The sequence below is a fragment of the Strongylocentrotus purpuratus genome, unplaced genomic scaffold (genome assembly GCF_000002235.5).
Source record: "Strongylocentrotus purpuratus isolate Spur 01 unplaced genomic scaffold, Spur_5.0 spur5_scaffold_3, whole genome shotgun sequence".
NCBI lineage: Eukaryota > Metazoa > Echinodermata > Echinoidea > Camarodonta > Strongylocentrotidae > Strongylocentrotus > Strongylocentrotus purpuratus.
The window spans coordinates 14661819-14686114 of NW_022145609.1; the positions used below are offsets into that span (position 1 = coordinate 14661819).

Consider the following 24296-nt stretch of genomic DNA (forward strand, 5'->3'; position numbering starts at 1 on the left):
TAAAGATAAAGTTGAGTTCTGGTCATGTGATTGCATTGTGAAAGAAATGGTGTGGAATCTATCTGAAAAGGTTGATCATCTAGCATATAATTGTGAGTGTGTACTCGTCAAAATAATAAGAAATTTGCCCAGTCTTGGTAAAGTCACAAGCAATGTACACAGAAAGATTTATATGGGACTACACGAACATGTAGCATAAAAATCACTTGCATTATAACAATGATAACGCTCACAAATTATTTTTCACCTCTTCCCAGAACTCAACCTTCTCTTTAAATGATAACACTTTCACTGCCAGGAGTAAAGCTCTTAGAAACGTAGTATTCAACGCTTTACGAATGTGACTATTATTACTGTCTGCATGGTACAGCTATCTGTTGAAGTGGCCACCTCCTGACTTGATGTTAGTTCTGATGCCACTGGGTATCTTGCCAACAGGAGCTGAAGAAAAAAGAAGAGAGAGAAAGGGAATGAGTTGTTGATTGCAAGAAAGGAGATTAAATGACTGTAATTTTACACAACACGCAATTACACATTTTCATTTCATGTTAAAAAATCATTTATTTTATAGTTTAAATGATCTTTCATTTGTAATAGATTGCATACAAGATCATTAAAAACAAAAAGGCAAATCCCCAGAAAAGCTTTGTTAAAGTTTGAGATGTCGGTAATCACGAAAATCAGAATGCAACAACAAACTGCTGGTGTATTCAGAAGGACAATACAAGCACTCTGATGTACAGAAAGCTCGAGGTCCACAATAACCAGTGTTTTGTTGTCAACTCCAACTTTTTGTTGTTGTCAGATGTACAATACTGGTAGATTGGGGGAAAAAATGTGTTCTCAAATCAAAATGAGCGCTACACGGTTCAGTGTGTACATACAAACAGGGAAAGTAGTGCCTGGAATATATGAATTTTTCTTCAATCTGATTATAATAATGATAATAATAATAATAATACACAACATTTATTAGGCGCTTAATACGGGTGTTTCTAAGTGCACCATTGTCTGACTGAAAATTACCAACCAAAACTTATAATAAACACAAAAATTTTAAATCTTTTCTTTATTCAATAAATCATGCATATTAATATAATAATAAAAATGAGATCAAACATAAGGTCAAACATAAGATCAAACAAACGAGGAATAAGATGGGAATACCATCCTTACCATGCTGGTCCCCTTGGCGTGCCATTTGAGCTCCCATATTAGACATGGGTTGTTGCACCATCCCTCTCTTGAAGCCCCGCCCCATGTTGACAGCTCCTACAAGCATATTGGTGTCGCTTGGGGATGAGGTTGTGATGTTGAGTTTGGATGCTGAGATACCGGGTAAAGACAAGTACAATTTAGATTAATCAAAGACCCTTACAGACCTGCCAACCTTTCCGTTTTTTTTCCTCCAAATGACGGTATTACATTTTTTCTTCATAATTTTTTTTACATACCGCACATCAAACAAATGCCCTAAAATGTTGATTCGATCACAAATTCAATAGAAAACTAAGTTTAAAACAGAATACATACTTGAAGAGTAAAATATTATCAAAAAGAATGAAATACCGGTACTGATAATATCAAAATTAAAAAAAAAAAATTAAAAAACCTGCTTGTATGGAGAAAAAAAAGCATAAGGAATGGACATTTCTGCATTGGAAGTGTGTCGCGAGTGGTTGTAAGTTTTGTTTTAATGAATTCCTTTCTTTTGCCATCATGATTCCTTTTTTTGGTCGCACAAGGTTGGCAGCTCTGCCCTTAGGGTCTATTATGATACAGATGACACACGTTGAAGCCAATATGAACAATAATTTCTGTCAAATACTTCCAAATGCTTGAATTATTTGCATGCAGCCTATTCACCAAATACATCTACTATCATTATTAAGCATAGCACAATGGGAAATTTTCAATTAAAAATGTTTTGGCCTATCTTCCTGCCTTCTTTCATTAAAGTACAAGAATACTAAAAATACAAATGCATACAAGTGAAATTGATACTGGCTGATATTTCAGCAATAATGGGTGCTTCACATAATAAAAGCAAAAAGGCCTACCGGTAGTCATAGCTGTCACACATTTTGCCATTGTGCTGCATTTTTGTCACATAGAATAAGCTTGGGTAATCTGTGTCCCATATACTAGTCTATACAGGTACATGAATATTGTAAGCAATCGGTCTATTATTATTATTTTTTTATTTTATTTATTTATTTTTTTTTTTTTTTTTTTTTTTTTTGGGGGGGGGGGGGTTTCAGCACTTTACTCCATACATTTCAATTTTCAAACATATAAAATAATAGTTGGTGGATGAAATTGCTTTTTTACTCAAATATATATGTGTGTATAACTATACTTACAATCAGGATCCCATGTCTCTCTCTGACTAGCTAGCATACTCAGCAGATGGGTACTTAGTCTGTTTAGGTTATCAATTTGCTTCTGAAAAGAAAATGATCAAATATAGAACATAGTAGCAAAGTATAAAAAATTTTAAATAAGTTTTAAAAAGGCAAACATATTACAACGTGTGGCAGAATTTTTTAAATATTTCAGCTTCCCACAAGATTTTACTTGATTTTAGTTAAATAAATTTCTGAAACATAATTTGGACTTGAATAGTTGATTTTGCATTAAACGGTGAACAATTCAAATTTCATGCAATAGCTTTTGATACTGTTAAATCACATGACAAAACAAAAGAAGCGAAGCAAAGCATGATTAAAAGGAAATCCCCCCCCCCCCCTCCACGTTTTTGTTTCAATTGAATGAATTACAAAGCAAACCCCCTAAAAGGCTAACCTTGGCAACTTCAGGTGATAATTGTGCTGCGTCCTTGGCCAATACTTGCTCCCTCTCCTCACTCTCTGGTTCTGGCTTGGTACGGAGGTAGTTAGGGACCACGTCATGGTTGAAGGATGCCACACGTCCCTCGGTCACTTTCTAGGAATGAATGAGTGGAATTTATAATTTAATGAAAACAAGGAGCATTAATCACAAATGTCACTCATGAGTAAATCTATAATTCATACTAGGCTAACTCGTACACTACAATGAGAGATGGCAGCCAAAACCAAACACAAAAAGCTTAGGAATACATGTCAGTGAGTTAATTTAAAAAAATTTGATTTTGATTTTTTGTTGTTAATTTGTGTTGTTGATTTTTTAAAGAAGAAGGGGGGGGGGGTTCCTGTAAACAAATACAGATTTTTTGCAATAATACATTTTCAAAACATTCAAGAAAAGTCAGTTCTACAGTTACTTCAGAATAGTTTAACAAGTAGAATATGTATTCCTTTTATTTCTAATTTGCTTGTTCTGAATACCCCGGTAAGCCATATTGTATCTGATTTGGTAGGGAAATAATTTATTTTTTTCACGTAAATTATGTCACATGACAGCGCTCCTTATTGCCAGGATACATGGTCAGTCCCTAGTGGATTGCCAATCATACTGATGTAATGTGTGTGTTCCATGGAGCTATTATTTACAAATTCAAAAATTGCAAAAATTATAAACAAGAAGGAGTATGAAAAAACTTCTGTGCTGGCTTAAAGCTTATCTGCACTAGTTTAGCCAGGAGGGATTAGACCTCCCTGCATGGTCACTGACAAGTGGTTATCTCATCAAATTACTTTTAAATTAATATAAGAAAAAGGGTATCATGGGGGACCAACGGGGTACCGCTTAGGCATTGTTTGCTATATAGAGGGCGCAAATAGCTACAAGTAGTGCAATGGGGCTTTAAAGGGCTATAGGGTTCTTACATGTGATCTGAGCTACACTTTGGAGCATTTTCACACAAAGTACATGACCAACCTTTCAAAAGTGTTTTTTTTTTGGTTGTGAATCAATCTTAACTCAACACTGATTTTCGAACTTGTAATTTTCAAACTCACACCTGCAGAAGATTTTCAAATGTGTACTGTCAAAATTCAAACCTGTCGCTGAAACATGTTAAAAACCCTTTGTGGAACCTCCTGGAATTGATCTTGGCCCTGTTTCATAAAACTTCTTATCAATATCAAATGCCAAAATTCTGTAACAAATTTGCTCTCAGTCAATCAAATGCAAGTATATCAGTAGCTTATAACAGTTATTGTAACTTGTCATTGATAATATGTTTTATGAAACGGGTCCCAGATGCTTACCTCTAGTTCTTCATCTCTGTCTTGCGAGAGCTTGAGTGGTAGGATAATCAGGTTTTTCAACACAGGAGTCTTGTCACTCTTGAGGTGCCTGTTCAGTGTGTTGATCTGGCCTATAAATTAATTTTTTTAAGAAAAAAAAGTCACAATTCATATATCGGTAATTTGGACCAAACATATACAATCTGGGCCCTGTCTTATGAAGAGTTCATATTAATCGCAACCATGTACATAGGGGAAAGGATACTGCAAACTTGAGATAGTTAAGAGAACTTGCCATTGACATGGATCAATTGCAACTCTTTATAAGACAGGCCCAGATGTATGGCATATAATGTTATTGAGTATTAACATGATAATTCCCAAACTTGCCTATGGTGATGACAGGATTAACAGGTTTAGTACGCATATTATCACAAACTCAAAACATCTTTGTACAATCATGCTACACATTATACTTCTTAACGACAACTTGAGAAGTGCTCTGAGTGCACTGAACATGTGATATGTGGGCATGCATTTCATATCTTGATATACAAAGCTCAGGTTTCTTTTTTGTTTTTACCTTATATAGTACAAACTCACATCATGTTCTCTACATTTATATGACTGGCTTTTATGAGATTTTCTGTTTCATTTGATACATACCTGATAACAGAGCAAAACTATTGAGAACTGATGGCCTGCATGAAAAGAAAAAGAAAAACAGAAAATAGTAATTAACACAATAAATATGCTGAAATCTAGAGAGAATCCAAAATAACACATTGAATCTGCCAATCAATCTTTGATCATGATATTAATTGGCAAATTTGCAAGTGGTTTATAAGATCAGACACTTTACAACACAATAAATACAACATAAATATAACAAACTGAACTTGAGTGAAACTGAATTTTCACACAATTCAAGTCAATCAATTTTCTGCTTGCCCACTTGAAAAAGTATCCGTATATTGCTGAATTACTGAAGCTAGTCCAGAGGGGTGTTTCACAAAGTTCTTAAGTTGAACTTATTTCTAAGTTGGACTTAACGATTATGGAAAGCCGTTAACATCTATGAAAGAATGTTGCAAAAGTTATTTTAAAAGGCATAATATTTTGATTCAAATCATTCATTTTTTTTTTTTCATTATCAAGGAGATTTCATGTTCTTGATGTGAACTTTATAAAAAGTCTAAAATACTTGATTTTTCGCTTTTGAATATATTTTATTTCAAGGCTACAAATGGCTCTCCATAATTCGTAAGTCCAACTTAGAGTTAAGTTTGACTTTGGATCTTTGTGAAACACCCCCGGGCCGGGTCTACTTTCCCCAGGTCATTGCATTTAGAGATCACCCAGAAGGAATAATTGTATTGATCTGTTTGTAGGAGCTCTTTTAGGATAAGTTTTGTGTTGTATTATTTGTATTATTTAAAATAGTAAATTTTGTTATACCAGAGGCAGAGATCTTTTTCAATTTAGGAGCACTTCAGAGCTTTTGAGAGCTATATCGCTATAGGCTGCGCGCGCTGGTGGCTGCCCGCCCACACTGCACTGCTCTCTGATTTATCACTGATTTTGTTGTTTTCATTTGTCATCTCCATTTCTATTTTTGATATTTCATTGTACTTATATCCTGGATATTTCTAGTCAAATTTGGAAGCATTTAGGTCAGTATTTTTGATGTACTTATTCTGTGAAGTTTTCGAGATTGCTTGAGGTTGTACTCACACATACAGTACACAGTAGAAGCCATGTTATACACATGTCATAGTGTAGTTGGTTTGTTCACTCATGCGTAAAGTCTGTGCTGACTTTCTTTCTTTGTTTGCTTTGAATAGACCTGTACTATTACAATGAATCTCACCACTTCAGTAGCTTTTGTGTGCTGTGTGGTCATGTTGTACTGTAAGTGTCATGTAATGCAACAATGGTGTCATGCTTCTGATCTGGTTTCTGATCCACATGTACAAAATGTTCCCTACATGTATTTAGAAGCTAGACCTGATGTATATTCGTTGAAGTTGAAATTGAAGGGAAAACATTTTTGTGCTCCAGTACAGTTATACGCTAACAGTGTATCCACTTTTCAGATTTTGATATTGTTATCTGGCGATGTGAATCCGAACCCAGGCCCTGTCACACATAACTCGGCCTCCTCGGATAACGATAACAGTACAAGGTATTCTATATCATACAAGTATGACAGTAAAACACTTCACTCTTTTAATTCGCGTTCATGCTCGCTACTGTGGCGTGAACAGAATGAGGAATTATGTAATATGATTATGTCTTTAGGTATTAACAGACATGACATAGGGCGGAAGACACATCGAGGTATGAAGGGGGGCCGTGATCCTTTTAATAACAACCTCAAACTTGGTATGTTGAATTGCCGTTCTGTTCGTAATAAATCTACCTTATTAGAGGAATTTATTATTGACCATAGTTTAGATTTTACATGTGTTTGCGAAACTTGGCTAACTGCATCAGACGATGCAGTGATTGCTGATCTTTGCCCTCGTGGTTATCTGTTCAAGCACCATCCCAGAGCTGCTAAACGTGGCGGCGGGGTCGGCTTTCTCTACAGGGACAGTCTCCACGTCGATATTAGTCCAACAGGCAAATTCGAAACATTTGAATCAATGTCTGGAACTGTATCTGGCGGCTCTACACAGGTTGACATTATAGTCATATACAGACCACCAGGATACCAGTCTTTCACTCAGTTTCTTATCGACTTCTCTGCGCTTCTTGATGAGAGGTTGTGCAAACCATACCCACTTTTGATCACCGGAGATTTAAACATCCATCTAGATAACACTTCATCCCAGCATACACTCAGGTTTGTGGACCTTATTAACAGTCATGGCCTATCCCAATTGGTTACATCTCCGACTCACGACAAAGGTCACATTCTGGACGTCGTTCTGGTGCGCAATTCAGACAATTTGTCAATTTCGAAGCCAAGTATCGTTCCAGGTATATCAGATCATGCTGCTATCACTTGTGTACTTCGCTTCACTAAGCCTGCACGCAGCGACAGAACATTTGCTTCCCGTAATATTAAAGACATAAACAGGATAGCCTTCGCGAAGGATGTTGCTGAGAGCGACATTATGCCCTTAACGTCAGAGAGTGTCAACACAGCTACTAGTCGCTACAACACCATTCTTTCTTCGCTCCTCGATATTCATGCTCCTGCCAAGATCCGCAAGGTTCGAGACCGTCAGGACAATCCCTGGTACAACGGCGAGATTACTGCTGAGAAACGTAAACGTAGGCAGCTTGAGCGGAGATGGCGATCTAACGGCAAGCTTCACATTGACAAAGAGATGTTCCGTGCGCAACGAGATTTCACGAACTCTCTCGTCGAACGAGCCAAACGTTCGTACTTTGTCGGGCTAATCGATAAATGTGGACATGACTCTAAGAAACTCTTCTCTACGGCCAATCGTCTCTTGAATCGGAAACAGAACTCTCCACTTCCAAGACATTCTGATAGTAAAGAACTGGCTCAAAGATTTATTCAGTTCTTCCGCTCCAAGGTTCAGAAGATCCAGGACAGTCTCACTCCTGACTTAACTCCACCTGATCCTGTCACGTCAGCATCCCTCGAGACGATTCAACCTACCACCTCCGATGAGATACAATTACTGCTTCATAGATTGCCAGCTAAGTCGTGTAAACTAGACCCTGTCTATACTGTTCTCATTAAGGATTGCTCCTCTTCATTTGCATCTGTTATCTCACAGATTGTCAACTTAAGTATTGTTCAGGCATGCGTACCTTCTGTTCTTAAAACGGCACACATTCTTCCTTTACTGAAGAAACCCAATCTTGATTCTGAATTACTAAGTAATTACCGTCCAGTTTCTAATCTCCCGTTTTTATTTAAAATACTTGAGAGGGTGGTGTTCTCTAGATTAAATGATTACTGTCTCGATAATGACCTCCTTGACCCATTTCAATCTGCATACCGTCCCCACCACAGTGTAGAAACCCTCCTTGTTAATGTATCCAACTTTATACTCCAGGAGATGGATGGCGGAAAAGTAACTGCTATGGTACTCCTTGATTTGTCTTCCGCCTTTGACACTGTTAACCACACTGTTCTGGTGAATACCCTCATGTCACTCGGTATTAAAGGTCAAGCCCTGGAATGGTTTAAATCATACCTGTCATGCCATTCTCAAGCTGTCTTGATAAACGGCTACCTTTCAGATTTTGTACCACTTACATGCGGAGTTCCACAAGGCTCTGTGGGCGGGCCCACGCTTTTTTCGTTATATTTAACGGGTTTGAAGAGTATTTTTCATCGCCATTCTCTCTCTTATCATGTTTATGCTGATGATATTCAAATATATACTTCTTTCAAACCCAATCAGAGCAATGCAGCCAGCGCTATCCATAACATTGAGACTTGTGTACAAGATGTTCATAATTGGTTAAACTCACATTCACTGAAATTAAATCTCGCCAAATGCGAATTTATAATGTATGGTTCTGAGACTCAGTTAGAGAAGATTTCTTCCATCACTTCAATTACTCTTGCTGGACATGAAATTACCCTATCTAATGTATGTCGCAACCTTGGTGTGTTTCTCGACTCAAACATGAAAATGTCTACTCAAATTCAATATGTCTCAAAATCAGTACGTTATCAGTTACGCAATTTGGGTTTTATTCGTAAATATCTTAACCGTGGTGCCACCGAGAAAATTACTCATGCTTTGATTTCTTCTCGCTTGGATTTTGGTAATGGCCTTTTGTTTAGTTCGCCTCACAACCTACTCGCAAAATTACAAAGATTACAGAATGCTGCTGCTCGTGTCGTGACCCTGTCCAACAAGTACAGTCACATCACACCAGTCCTCAAATCACTCCATTGGTTGCCCGTAGAAAAACGTGTTGTTTTCAAGATTATTTTGCTATTATTTCACTGTATACATGGCTCTGCTCCGCAGTATAACATCGGCTTGATTAAGCATTACTTTCCTTCTAGACAGCTACGTTCTCAAAACTCTGGCTTACTTGTTACTCCTAGGGTTAAAACAAAGTGGGGGGAACGAACCTTCGCTCATGCTGGGCCTTCGTTATGGAATACTCTCCCTCAATGGGTTAAGAATAGCAGTTCTGCTGAGGTGTTAAAAAACAATCTTAAGAAATATCTGTTTAATTTAGCTTATAATTGATTACCATTACCTTTCATGTCTGTACCTTTCCTATCGCACTTTGTATAAATGTATCATGTATGTATTTCATCTTTTGCACAAGCTGCGCCTTGAGCATTTGACTGTCAAGTGGATTTGGCGCCTTATAAATCATATGTATTATTAAACCACTCTTATGTATTTTTATCATTCTTACTTACCAATTAAGAGTTTCATGATGATGTTCTAGTTTCATGAGTAGATCTGTTAAGGCTTTCTTCAAATCATTGACTCTGCTTAAGATGTAATCCAAAGAATTATCCAGAACTTTGTCTTGATTCTAAAATAAAAATGGGATGAAGGTCAGATTTAGAGAAAGAACAATCTTAAATAAGCAGGAGAGAGAGAGAGAGGAGATATTATTCACTGAACTGGCATTAAGATTTTAACTTTATTAAGCAGGGCTGTCAACTTTGGGGAACTGCTTCGAGGGAGATTGTATGCAATTTTGTTTGTTTAGTAAAAAGAAAAACAAATCAAAGTGCTCACTACCCCCCCCCCCCCCCCCCCCCCCCATTGGGCAAAAAAATACCATAAGAGTACACTGGTTCATTTTACATGTATGGGGGGAGGTTTTTTTCATAAACCGGGAGATTGCGGGAGAGCGTACAGCGTGGTGGCGGGAGTCTCCCGCTACGAGCTGGTGCCGCCGTGGGACGACGAGAGAATGAGCGTGGTGGCATGATCGGACTCCCTCCAAGTGCGGGAGGGTTGACAGCCCTGGTAATGACATTCTGCTGAAATACATGTAGGTCTAGACTCTAGTCTAGTTTACAATGAACATGATGAATGGGTTCACAATAAACAATTAAATTTAAGCATTTGTTTCAGTTGTCAGTTCACTTCCGGGTTCTATAGCGAGAATCGGCCACCCATACTTTCATTCACTATAAGCGCACATGTTACGATGTAACCATGGTTTGGACTGAGCGGAGCTCACGCCTCCCTAATTAGCTGATTCCAAAAATGTGGGAAGGGTATTTTCAAACTGTTATAACAAATGATCCCTTGGGGCTAGCGAAAAAAAAAGCATCTGGATATTATCCTTACGTCTAGCCCTGCTTAAGCCGCGGGGGCGCAGCTCAGGAAAGTGGCAAATTTTGGAGCTAGGATGCAAACAACATTTCAATCGCTGTTTTGACCAATTCTGGGGGTGGCCCCCTATGGGGAATATGGAGAAAAACCTGCTCTTTCATATGACACCTCATTTATTGAGTTTCACCTTCAGGATCATTTGTTATAAAGGTTTGAATTTCAAATTTTTTCATAAAATCATTGACCAATTTTGGATGGTCGCGCAATGCACGTAGACCACATAGGGAAGCGTACAATCTCTATGGGAAGGGTTTTAGCACACAACATTGGGTGCGCGATCAGACACCCTACTACTAGTACTAGTAGATCTAGACCTTCTAGATTGGGTTCAATAAAATGAGTGTAGAAATGTATTCTTTATTCAACTTTGAAATAAGGGCAAAGGCTTGCTTTAAATATTGTAGTTCTTTCCCTGAAATAGGGGAATACTGTAGAGTTACTCGGCTTCTGTCAGCGCCATGTTCGCGATTCGATGTCAACAATAGTCAAATCGAATTAACCAACGTGAATTAAAAGGAATGGGACTGAGCTGAGTTGTGCACTAATTTCTTAAAAGTTGATAAAATGACATTATGCCTCTTAAATTCCATCAGATAAATATGCATGACAAACAAATTTCATTCATTGTGATCCTTACCTGCATTATGAAGCAATAGATAAAGCACCACCACTTCAAAAAAAGGTTTTTTGTCTAGAAAATACTGTGTGCAAATACAGCAGAATATCCCGTAGAAACGAGCCGACATTTATTTTGTCTGCGAAATATTGCTGCCAATTTAATAAAGTGCAATGATCAATATGCAGCTCCTCCTCGCACAAAGTCCTGTGTGAAAAAATGTACACTGAACTCCACAGTTATCTATTCGACTATTCTAGTGTTTTTGTTTGGTTACCTCGTAACATTTTTGAGTCACTTTTGATTATTTTAAATGAATTAAATTTATATTCCTTTAATTCTACGACTGATAGTAATAGGAGCCACTTTTTCCTTGAAAAAAATCAGAGTGACTCGATCTCGGAAACCGTAATCATGGAATATATGAGTCTAACAAAATATTGTTGAAATGGAGGGCGGTCCCCGGCCAAGGACCCCATAGGGCGAATATCCATGAGTTGACGGAAGGATTTAGAATTTCGGATCTATGCTAGATCTGACATAGCCTTTAAACAAGGCCACATGCCTGATAGACGCCGAGCGACTAAAAAGAGACTAATCGCGAAAACCTGAATGAACGCCAGTGCGAATTGTCCAGACCTGTGGCCTTTATCAATCTGGTTTGGATTTCTTATGTTAACCCTTGTTTCCGACTGGAACTCGCTTCAGAAAACGTAGTGTCCAATCAGCGAACGTATCCTAGCACGACGTCAGCATATAGTATCCATCACACACACACACACACACACACACACACAGTAAACTCTACGTAGTGCGAACATGGACCTACATGCCTACTATACGTACGTGCTAAGACCACTGACCACTGACCTCTACATGGAACGAATCACGAACGAAGCCAACTAGGAGATCGCCGTTCTGATTGGTCAATGAATCCAAAGTAGGCGTATTGGCCTACTAATATGTATCTATGAATAATTCATGCGGAGCAGTGAAAACCACATTCCAAAAGGCCTCATGACATTCGTCATTCGGACGCGCGTTCACTCCGGGTATCTAGACTCATCTCAGCCGCTTAGCCAGAGTCAACGAGGCCTTGTCAAAAGGCTAGATCTGACACGGTCAAGCCTAATTGTCTGATTTTGTCATATTGTTCTGCTAGTGGTGGTGGCGGTCATGGTGGTAGTGGTGGTGGGGGTGGTGGGGGTGGTGGGGGTGGTGGTGGTATCATGTAATCATGAGGTAAACAAACGAGTGGTGTTTCTCTTTCTCTCTCTCTCTCTCTCTCTCTCTCTCTCATATCTCTCTCTCTCTCTCTCTCTCTCACTCTCTCTCTCAATGTTTCGAAAAATGGCCCGAATTCAGACTGTAAAATAAATAAAGTATGCCTAATTGATGTGTTACAAGGATTGCCTGACAAATGGAAAGAGAAAACATTTTTAAACCACAGATCCTACTGTATTATAGTTGTCATGATCTCTTTGATTTAAATTGACCACGCCCTCATTTCCCAGGCACAGATTTTATAAATAGTGTATGAACCAATCGACGGTGTTGCAATGTTTTGAAACGTATTATGAGTCATCTCCTCACATTCTTCTCTCCAATAATTATTACTTCCACGTCATTCAGAGGCTATCTCCTGGAAGCAGTGGTAAGTTTACAGATTTTTTCAGCAACCATTTCGGCTCTTAGCTTTAAATGCTAACGAATAAAGTGCTGTGTTTACCTTTAGATAAGCTTCTTACCCGGTTTACCGCGACCAGCTAGTATCAGTATCAGGCAGCCGCTTCCCGAGCAGACTCATGTCGCCCGCGCCGCTGCACCAGCATTTCTCGAGCTCTCGCTCAGCCGCTGACTGATCTGCAGCTAACAGCTAGCTGAGCTGAGTTGTGCAGCATTCAGCTGCAGCTGATGCTTGATAGAAGTTGTGTTAAAGGCAGGTCTTACTACTTCAGCTAGAAGGGATTAGACGACCCAGCGAGCCAGCGAGGTCACTGTAACAGGTGGCTATCTCATTAACTCAGCTCTCATTTAACATAAGAAAAAGAGGATCATTGGGGACCAACATGCACCGATTGGGGAAGTTTTCTATATTGAGGGAGCAAGTAGCTACAAGTAGGACAGTGTGCCTTTAAGGCAGCCTAAGGTTTTTGTAAGATTAAGGTTAACACTGTTAAATCCTTTTTATGTGTATTTGACTCAGAATATATTGGATTAATTGTTTGTTAGAAATAGTCTAGATCTATAAAATAGCATTTAGACCACCTCCACTCTCAGTCTCATCTCACTCACTGTGAATTGTAAATTCCCAAGTCCATTGCAGAATATTTACAATGATTTAGGACAAGATCTTCTAAATAATAGAAATGTTACCAGAGCTAAGAGTTACATGTAATATTGAAATTCATTGCTATAGAATTCAAAAGCTGCTAATAAATTTTGAATGATATGGGGGGGGGGGGGGTAAGGGGCTAGGGAGTAGGGGGTCTAACAACAGAGTTAGCCCCTTATAAAAAAAAAAAGAACCTAGACTTTTAGAGTAATATACAGATCATTGCACAAAACTTCATTTCAGCTTATTTTTAATAGTTCAAAGTTTTTTCTTCTATTTTTTTCACAGACACAGGTCCTAAATGAAGACAAGCTGTAGCTGAGGAGACCGAAGAGACCGGGCATGACTAAAGGGACGTGAGACATTGATCTGTTAGTGTTACAGCAAGCATAGCAAACTTCTATCATGGTGAGTAATTTAGCTATCAGTGTTGTAATTCTTCATGGATATGCTGCATTTTGGTAGACAAAGCACTGTGAAAATGCAGCCAAAATACAAAATGTATCTGGAGTGTGGTCATTTTATCATCACATATTTTCTCATTCTAATTTGTAGCAATAACAACTACTGGTACTGACAATTTGATATTTAACTTCATTGGAGAACAAATCCCAATAAATGAACCTTACAACACTCTTTAAAAGTTATAAGTTTTTGCTAGTGATGTGCAGTGATGGGTAATTTAAGATTTAAGTGAGAAAGCTGGCGTAGTATTTCCATGTACACCCTGTATTATTTGTACATACATGTGAAATATATGTAGATTACTTCCTGTAATTTTACATATTTCTGAATTATTACAGGCTGAGGAAGATCACCAAGGTTCCTTGAGAGATGAAATGGAAGATCTTCAGTTGGAGAATTTAGTCATGTCTGATCAACCACAAGAGCCTATACAGTCCGGACCTGAAGGCACTGCTACACTAGATGTCCAAGAAAATGTAAGCGCCTCTGAAACAAAAGAAAATGAAGATAACACTCCTGCAGAACTTCATCAAGGTGGAATTATGTGGCATATTCCAGGAGAACTTGAGAAATTTCCAGAACATCCTGTGGAGGAAACTCTAGAGGATCCAAATACTTCCGAAACAAGAAAAAATGAAGGTAACACACCTGTAGAACTTGATCCAGATGGAATTATGGAGAACATTCCAGGAGAACTTGAGGAGAAAATTCCAGAACATCCTACTGAGGAAACTCTAGAAGACAATGAAGATGACCCACCTTTTAAACCTGATAACAGGGACATTGAGGGCAATTCCGATGTGGTAGAAGGAACTGACGAAGACACAAGCTTAGATGGTAGGACGTCCGCTGGCAGTGGTCAGGGAGACAGTTGGACACTGCTCTCCCTTCCCGGAGAGCTACTCCTAAAGGTCTTTGACTTCCTGGATGCAAGACTTGTCATCAGAGAGGTGGGCCCGGTCTGTAAGATGTTTCATGAGATCGTCTCGGATAATCTGGAATGGAAGGTGCGATTCAAGAAGCGATGGAGAGGCGTGTACCCTGTAGTGCCAGGTACATATTTTCCTTTTGATTCGTTATCAGTGGCTGCTTAACAAAGTCTAGTACCAGTTAATAGATAGTTAGATAGGCTACACTGTTGCCCATAAAGTTAGAATAATTTGTTTTGCCTCGCTTCATGAAATGATTGGGACGATATCATAGTCATTGATTCTTGATAAATATAGAGTTTGTATTTATTTAGTATGTTATTGATCAATCTAAACAGTCATAGAGATTGATCGGTCTAGCTCTAGATAAACTTTTTCTATTGTCAAAATCAATTCATGTAAAGAGGTAAAGAAATACATCAGCAGAAAGTGCAAAATCACTGGAAAATTAAAAGTTGAGTACACTTCTGTTGCAGTACATTGTGCCATTCATGAATAGGAGCGATTTAATGGAAAATACTCATTGAAGTCTCTAAACTGGCAATGCAGAATGAACAAAAATTATCACTATTTTCGAGTTTTTTTTAAAATTCTCATGCTGTTTTATTTCATGTACATTTGTATTTTGTCCAAACTATGAAAGAGTGGAAAATACAAATAATGATTGCCAATTTGAGGAGGAAAGGCTGATTCATTTCTAACTTTATAAAACTCTGAACTGGTGTCAATTGGTTAAATAATTAGACAAATTGTACTATGAAAACCTCTTTTATTTATGTTTGACCATATTAGTTGAAGACGATGACTTCAACTGGAAGCTGGCTTGCATTGAGAGAGAAGAAACACATCAACGTTGGGCCAGACAAGAAACCAGCATGGATCACTTCTCACTCACCATGGCTCATATAGCTGCCATTGATTGTGTACATCTTATGAATGTAAGTACAGTCAAACCTGCTTTAGTGACCACCTGTATAGAAAGGCCACCTGTCTACAAAGACCACATTGTTGTTTCCCTTGAAAGTGGTTTCTCTTGGAGACATGTAATAAAGGAACCTGTACATAAACACCACCTGCCTATAAAGACCACTTTTATTGTCTCCCTTGGGTGGTCTTTAGGTAGACAGGTTTCACTGGATATTCATTTTACAATGTATGCCCCATGACATGCTCTTCACTGTTTCAGGTAAAGCAAGACTACAAAGAGGTTCGGAATATGAAGATTGCGAATATTGATGAAATTTCCTGTAAAAAAAGAAGGCATTTTTTAGCTGTTATGTAATGCTTTGAACGGCCAGAAACATACAATTAGCCAACATGAAATTCGCTTACAGTAGATCATGCCATGTATTAATAAGAATTGCCTTTCTGCCATAACAGAGATACAACAATATTTTGATTTTCACAAAATGATGACTTGAAGACCTTAAAAACTTATTTGCGACATCTTCTCACATGGCCTGATGACTGCCAAACTTGAAGAAAATCAATTGTGCCGACTTGGACTTATCCATTCCACAAAAAATGGGGGCAGGGGAAATAATGAATAAGGAAAGAAAGAAAGAAAAAAAAAAATCGAGATTGAGAAATTGCCTATTACACTATTTTCACTAAATTTTGCTGATAGTCTTGGATTGACTCCTGAGTTATATCAAACCAATACCTCATGAAAATCATTATATAACATACCCTCCTGCTATCCATCATAGAATGGAGAGCTGTGTGCTACAGGATCTCGAGATCGAACCTTTCAGATGTGGGACCTGAGCAAACTCGATGCTAACAATCCTGAGAAGTCCGTCAAAGATGCTAGGACCAAAGATGTTAAAGCTCACAAGGTAGGAGTGTAGAGGAGTTCTGCATGTTTGTGTTAGGGCTTAAACTTAAGACAGATTTTTTTTTATAGCACTTTTTAAAGAGGGTGTCGGTGCATTAGCATTGGAATCGATTACTATTCCAAACCTACAGCTCTATCTTTCCTCTTTCTGAGCAGCATTTTTCCAATCACTGTTTTTATATCCAATAGTTTAGATTTATACTCCTGGGTAGCGAGAAGAAATATACATGCACATTGCTGAAGGGTACGTAAGAGCACTAGAATGCATGGCCTATCAAAATGATTGAATCGTTTGACATGGTAACATTTATTTGACCTGTTAAAATGTAGCTGAAGAATTCCTTTGAAGGTATTGCATAGTCATTGGATGTTTATTTAATACCTCATCATGTATTCATGTAATACAGTAGGCTTATGGTTGCACCATGTGAGAGAGGGGGAGGTTTGGGGAGTCCTGAAAAGGAATATTGGTAATATTTCTTTCTTGAGTGTGTGTAGTCATGAAAAGGACTGTGGGTAATCTTTCTTGAGCTTACAATTCTAAAGAGAACTATAGCGCCGGTTGGAGAGGATGGGTAGTAGGAGTGGCTCAATGTTCATATTCATGTTAGGCATGTGTATTTGTTACATGTTATGATTCTATATTGGCTAAATCTATTTCTTTATTATTTCTCTTTTAGTGAACTGCATCTCAATGTTAGATCGGGGATTCAATAATAGATCGATTCATTACCCAATGACATCAAATGAGAAATACTGGTTTTGACTTTCATTTAATAGCTCTACCTGTCTTTATTTTCCCTTTTAATCAGGGCTGGGTTTGGGACATCACATCATTAGATCATCTCATGTGCACGGCATCCTGGGATTGCTGGTTGAAATTATGGGATATCAACGATGACATGAAGTGTGTTCATTCAATGAAGTAAGTTCTCACAGTAACGTTCCCCTGAAGATGATCAAAAGTTTACTGATCGAAACATCGAGAGCCTAGAGCTCTTAGCAGAGTTCACCAGGCTTTTTCAGGGCTCTAATTCCTTTGAACGAATTACATTGTGTAGCCAATTAAAGTTCTTTACATAAAATTCAGTTCTATAAAGTTGGGTGAATAGGAACTAAAATTGAAAAAGCATATTTAAAAAAAAAAATTCTTATCTTTAAACAAATATATAAAAAAATCATTTTTAAGAATAACAGTGTACTAAACAGTTACATAAAATTCTCTCCATTTCTTTTTTGTTCATATCAAGGGGTAAAACAGCATTCTTGAGTTTGGTGTACCAACGTGATTTGATCATAGCTGGGGCATATGACAGAAGCGTATATCTCTTCGATCCAAGAGGTTAGTATATATTGTAAGATGATGAAGCGGATCTTAGTCAAATGATTGGTTAAGAGCCTACACATGACCAGGCATTTATTTTGCCTAATACATAATTTTACTAATGACCGGTCATTAGTAAAAGCATGTTATAAAACATCTTTTCATAAAACAAATAAAACAACATCATTTTGATTGGCATTAGTAAGAATTACCCACACTTGGTACCTTCGAAGCGGTCCAAACACCCTCACCATTAGACTGTTCCAAAGTTACCTTTTGTGGGTAATTCTTACTAATGCCCTCAATGCTGTGTATTATTTGTATACTTCCTCATCAGTGACCTTTCGTGTTTAATAGTGTGATAGAGTCATAAAACGAATAACCTGAATTACAAGATCTTGTTATAGGAAGTAAATAGAGAGTCCCTAAAATGTTGATTTGATCACAAATTCAATAGAAACTAAGCTTAAAACATACTTGAATACATACTTGAAGAGAAAAATATTCTCAAAAAGAATAATATACCGCTACTGATAATACCAAAATTTAAAAAAAATCTGCTTGTATGGAAAAAAACAGCATAAGGAATGGGCATTTCTGCATTGGAAGTGTGTCGCGCATGGTTGTAAGTTTCGTTTTAATGAATTCCTTTTTTTTTTGCCATCATGATTCCTTTTTTTGGTCGCACAAGGTCGGCAGCTCTGCTCTCTCTTTTTCGTGAGGATCGCTGTATTGAAGTTTGGGTTTTGACCAAGAACAAGAAGTACAGTCAATCACCTTTTTCATGTTGTAGGGGGGGGGGGGGGCTTATTGCAAGAGAATTAGGTTATATTCGCACAGCATTCCCACAAGTATGTTGTAGCCCTGTTTACAAAGTTGCGTTTCTTCTCAACTCTCATAGATTTGCTTTAAATACTCTTGCAGACTCGCACAAGTGCATACAATGACATTGCTACATTTTCTAGTGACTCATTGAGCACATGTACCACATGTTGAACCCCATGTCCTCAAAACAGGATGTGGTTTCAAAATGATTACCAATTTGTAAAACAATGCAGGTCTAAATTCAGATACTGTAGAGCTAATGTTACCAAGATTTTTATGCTCCTTAATTATAACAATACTTTTTCAGAAGTAATTTGGGTGACTCTCTATAAACATCCATTTTCGTTGCCAAGAGACATGTTGTGTGCCCTGTAGAAAGGCGTTAACAAATGACTGGACAACATAAGTTCAAGAAATATGCATTTCCTAAGTTTTTAACATGCAACATATTTCATTATATTCATCATTAATTGCATAACAGAGATATTATCAGCAATCAAAACTTTTTAAGAATGTAGGAATTTTGAAAATTATTTGGGTTTATGGCCTTCTGTTAGGCAATAAGTACAGTTTGATATACACATGATAGATACTAGGACTATTTTCATTCACCAAACTTTTTGTAACACCCTTGCTTTAATGTATACATGCTTGCACAGTTTTATATGTTTGTTTTGATGTTGATCTTTTAACTTTCAGTGAATGAGAACAGCCTTGTTGCCCAGCTAGTTAATCACAAACGTCCAGTCCTTACCGTCCAGGCCGATGACCATTACATCATCTCAGGCAGCGAAGACAAGACCATCGCTATCTTTGACCGCCGAGCCAACTCTGTATACAAGAAACTGAATGTGAGTAAATATTGATACTGGAAAGGCGGTAGAGGTGTAGTGGTCTGGTGGATAAGTCGCCGGGCTGTGAACCACAGGGCACGGGGATCAAATCTGTACCACTTGGCAATACTTTAATCTACATCTGCCTCACTCAATCCAGGTGAGGTAAATGGGTACCTGGCAGGAAACAATTCCTTAAAATGCTGAGGTAATAATTGTGGAGCTCCAGGAGTTTCAAGTTTGACAGACATATAAGTGCTATACAAGAACCCTCTATCATTCTTAAATGCTTTCCAGTGATGTGAAATTGCCTACATTAGCATCTAATATTTTTTTTTTCTTCAATGAATTAAAACATGAAAAACATACTGCTAAAATGATCTATTTCTATTTTTTTTTAATAAAAAAAAATACTTACAGCCATCTTAAAAAATAGTCTGACTGTCCGGAAAAAGGTACCGAGTGGCCATTTTGAAAGGGAAAAAAAAAAAGGGCCTCCTCCTTCCTATTTAACCCTTACTGTACTCTCCATTTTCAGAGATTGCGCCGCAACCGCTTGGAATTTTGAATTGTCGTTTCATGACTTTTTTCCCTCACGTCTTACGCACATTTTGATACCATTTTCGTCGAAATCGGATATACCTGTAAGGTGTTACATAACAGTTAGTATGCGCATGTCATCAAAAATGTGCATTAATTTATGCTAATTTATGCAAATTAACCTATGCATTTTCAAATATCATAAAAATAATGTAACCTCATGAATTTGAGATGAAGGAAACATTTATTCAATCCATTTTCAACATTCTTCACAAGTCTACAGACAAATATGTAAAGTTTTCTGTAAAACGCATAAAATTAGCATTTTGCATAATTAATTAGGCATAAAGACAAAAATTTGCATATTAGGAAAAAACTAATTATACCATCTTGCCCCTTACGTAAATATCTACAAACATGCAAATTTGCACGTTCATCGGACTTTCGACGGCCGAGATCATAGGGGGGGGAAGGGCCTCCCAGGCCGCCCCCCCCCCCCCCCCCCCCAGTCACGAGGTGCTGAAAATAGCCCAGTACAGTAAGGGTTTAAAAAAAAAAAACAGGATGCTAAACATGTTTTATTTTTTATTTGGCCTAATCCAGGCCTTTTGTTGTCAAAGATATGGGGCTAGCTATAAAAATTCAATTTGGTGTAAGATGAGGTTAAAGTTTAGGGTTAGGTATAGTATTGGGTCCAGGGTTGATGATAACAAAATTTGAAAAGTGTAAAAAATGACTATGGAGTGATTGTAGCCAGAGCATGTGTTATACAATCAGATACCTATGGATTATCCCAAACAATTCTTTATATTGAGATTGAATTGCAGAGTAACGGAGTCTTAAAAGGACAGTGTTGCATTTGGAAATGTCTTCATTATTCTAAAGCTAATATAATGTTAAAAGACTGTGAGTTGGATACAAGGATATTGTATGTGAGCTTAGAGCTTGCAGTATTTTGTGGGTCATTAAATATATAATTTATTTTGTATTTTTCTGTATTTTGTTTTTGTGTTATACAGCTGGACAGCTTTTGCATGTGCATGTCATACCAGCACGGTCAGATCTGGACCGGTCATCGGGACGGCAAAGTCCGCGTCATTGACCCCACCCATGGCAGCTTCGACATCATCCAGACGTACGACGTCGGTCACAAGGGTAAGATCACCGACATCATGTACACCACGGGGGCGCTCTACACGTGCTCCATGGATTCCACCATTAGGATCAGTGACCCGAACCACAACCCCGAGACGATGTGCAAGCTCACGACGCACACGCGTGATCTGACCGCGATGGATTTACAGTGCGGGGTTCTGGCGAGTGCGAGCAGCGATCTCACGGCGGGTATATGGAGACCCAAGCAGGATGCGGTCGTGGAAGAATTTGAGTCGTATTGATAGCTCACAGGCATGGCTGGCATTTTTACAAATCCATTCTATAGCTCTGTCTATCTAGAATTTCTATTCTGAGGCGCAATTATTATCCCGGCTTTAGCCTAGCTGCCATTACAGCGCTCCAACATGTCAAGGAACTAATTCCTGCCAGGTACCCACTTACCTCACCTGGGTCGAGTGTGGCAAATGAAGATTAATGCCTTGCCAAAGGACATAATCTGTTGAGAAGCAGAAAGGCGTTAACTCTGTATATAAAGTATTTGAATCAATGCCCCTTGCTGTCATCAGACGAAATGTTCCACATATATTAATGGATGAATATCAAATATAATAGAAAGAGAGTGTAATGGGGGTGTGATTTGTCAAAATGCATAGGAATATACTTCAGGTACCGTTCGTTTTTTCTCTCCATTCCATCAGACATCATATTCTAGTATTACATTTATTACAAGATCTTAAAATGTATAAATTGTTTTTTGATTATTAACAAAAAAAATCATTATGGTATTATCTAAATTCAGTAACCTGCAGTTGTGAGGTAGCTTTGAGGGTTTCTGTGGTAGTGAGAAACCATTTTGGATCGCTGTGTATGGTTTAAAGCTATTGTAATTGAATTCAAATGCTGAAATTTGATTGAAGTGGCATATGTACGTCCTTGTCTGTGCAAATGAAATTTCAAGTGTGAAAGAGTATCTCAAGAGTGATTGCTGCCAGTATACCTGTTCTGTACACAACTAGCATGCTTATTCCTGTGTGCTGCACTGTGTCTACCTCTATTGTTGTCATGGCATGTGACACAGCTGGAATTTTATTTATGATGTAAGAGATAATTAAGTTCAGATGATATAGGATTTGTCAATTGCAACTGGTATGTTGTGCTGGGTAAAAGTATGATAAAGCTGAACTTGTGGTATATGCATTAAAGCTTGTTGTGTGTAGATAATCAATATTTGTTCCAATTCAGAGGTTCAGTAATCTCTGCCCCCAAATGCACTCCTGCACATTGTTTGCATTGTTTAATGCAATTTTAATCAGAGAAGCCTCTTACATATCTGGGGAGTATTTCACAAAGACTAAGATCGACTTTAAGTTGGACTTAACTATGGCAGGCCGTACATGCCACTGTTTGCTCTCACCATTATGATCTTTAGATAATATTTTTTCCTTCAATAATGAATTATTAACAAATCTAAATTTAGTAGATTTGTGACAATGATTTGTAGTGTACGTCCCTTGAGAGACCATTGCCAGTAAATGGTGAGAGCAAACAGTGGCATGAACAGCCTGCCATAGTTAAGTCCACCGTAAAGTCGATCTTAGTTTCTGTGAACCCCCCCCCCCCCTCCTGTTGTCTTTTCTGAGCCAACAGGGTGTTAACTCCATCCTCTCACATAGAGTAATCGCCCTTCAGTCTCTTAATAGAGGATGTGCATAAAGCATACACATGTATGCTAACTATAACATTCCAGCTTTGAATCAGTGAAAAATTTGCTTACCAGTAAATTTTTATGCATCCAACAAAGTAAGGCCTAAAAAAAATAAATTGTATTGTCCTTTAGGTGCCAAAACATGGGTCGGTCAGTCAGAAATCTTTCTTCTTTTTTTTTACTCTCTCTTTGGGCTGATATTTCTCAGTTTTGAATGCTTTTTAATACATTTTTTTTCTAAAAAAAAAGGTTAAAGAAAAAATAATTAAAAAGCCATCGTAGATTTCAAGATTTTTGGGTCGGTCGCTAAGGGCAACACAACATCTTTTCTTTTTTTAGGCCTAATGTGATTTGCCGAGCAGGTCTTGACTCATCACATGCTTTAATGTACATGACAATGTCATTGTAACCAAAGATTTTGTTCATTATGTTTAATATCCAGTCATTAAGAAGGCTGGGTGACAATGTCTGTATATATGTATGTCTTGTCCAGGTCATGAAGTTGCTGGTTCAATAAATCATAAATAAGATTTTGTATGAGCATGGTAGTCGTTCTTTAAAACTTTAGTTGATAATAATAATAATAATAGCTAGTTCTTATATAGCGCTTTTCAGGCTGCGTGTGGCAAATCCTGATCACTAATTTAAATGATAAATACGATTTTGAGACTCAATATTTCATTTGCAGTCTGAGAACAGAAACAGGTACCCCCATTGTGAAGTTAAAGTAAATTGAGCAATTAAACAAGCATGATTTAAGACAAAAATTAACAATTTAAATCCTAGTGGCATGCAGACTACCGTAGGTTTAAAACCAATACAATTTCTAATAGCAGCTCCATGTAGTTTGATGAAGCTGACTAATACATGTAACGGTACATTCACCCAACAGCCTTGAAATAATATGTTACACTGTGCCAATTTAAATGTTGCTGTGAAATATATCTGATCTTCTGAGCTACAATGTACTTGTAGTCTTGTACTTGCAGTGTTGAATTGTTTTGGGTGTAATTTTTTAGCAAGATTTTGAGCATTCAGTTCATAGCAAGCATTGTGTTGTCTTTCATTAAATGTAATGTAGTTAGAACTTTTATATTTTTAGCGAGCGAAAAATCTTGCCTTGATTGTTGATGCAAGTCCATATGCTGTCCATGAAATAGAATTGTCTTTGATTGGTAGATTTAAGGATGGATACAATTTAGAATGTCTTAATTTCCCTAACACATGTAGATTACAAAGATTTTTACAAATTTCTCAACATATTTATGGCGTTGTGTCTGGCAAACTATTTAATTCATTTGATGAATTATACATGTGTGTGTGTGTG

The 24296-nt window shown here is 37.7% G+C and overlaps 2 protein-coding genes across 2 annotated transcripts; one reads left to right on the forward strand and one right to left on the reverse strand.

Moving 5' to 3' along the window:
• Positions 1-180: 180 nt before the first annotated feature.
• Positions 181-11212, reverse strand: LOC582296 (mediator of RNA polymerase II transcription subunit 8-B). The gene is made up of 8 exons (XM_030996451.1): positions 11082-11212; positions 9511-9629; positions 4800-4834; positions 4155-4264; positions 2806-2946; positions 2364-2445; positions 1177-1326; positions 181-441 (listed from the first exon to the last, which is right to left on the reverse strand). The coding sequence occupies exons 1-8, from the start codon at positions 11085-11087 to the stop codon at positions 371-373; spliced, it is 714 nt and encodes a 237-aa protein (XP_030852311.1). The 5' UTR covers positions 11088-11212; the 3' UTR covers positions 181-370.
• Positions 11213-12567: 1355 nt separating this feature from the next.
• Positions 12568-23081, forward strand: LOC590729 (F-box/WD repeat-containing protein 9). The gene is made up of 9 exons (XM_790324.5): positions 12568-12714; positions 13684-13803; positions 14199-14913; positions 15582-15727; positions 16499-16627; positions 17439-17551; positions 17877-17968; positions 19475-19626; positions 21168-23081. Exons 2-9 carry the CDS (start codon positions 13801-13803, stop codon positions 21543-21545), a joined length of 1728 nt encoding a protein of 575 aa, XP_795417.3. The 5' UTR covers positions 12568-12714; positions 13684-13800; the 3' UTR covers positions 21546-23081.
• Positions 23082-24296: the final 1215 nt, after the last annotated feature.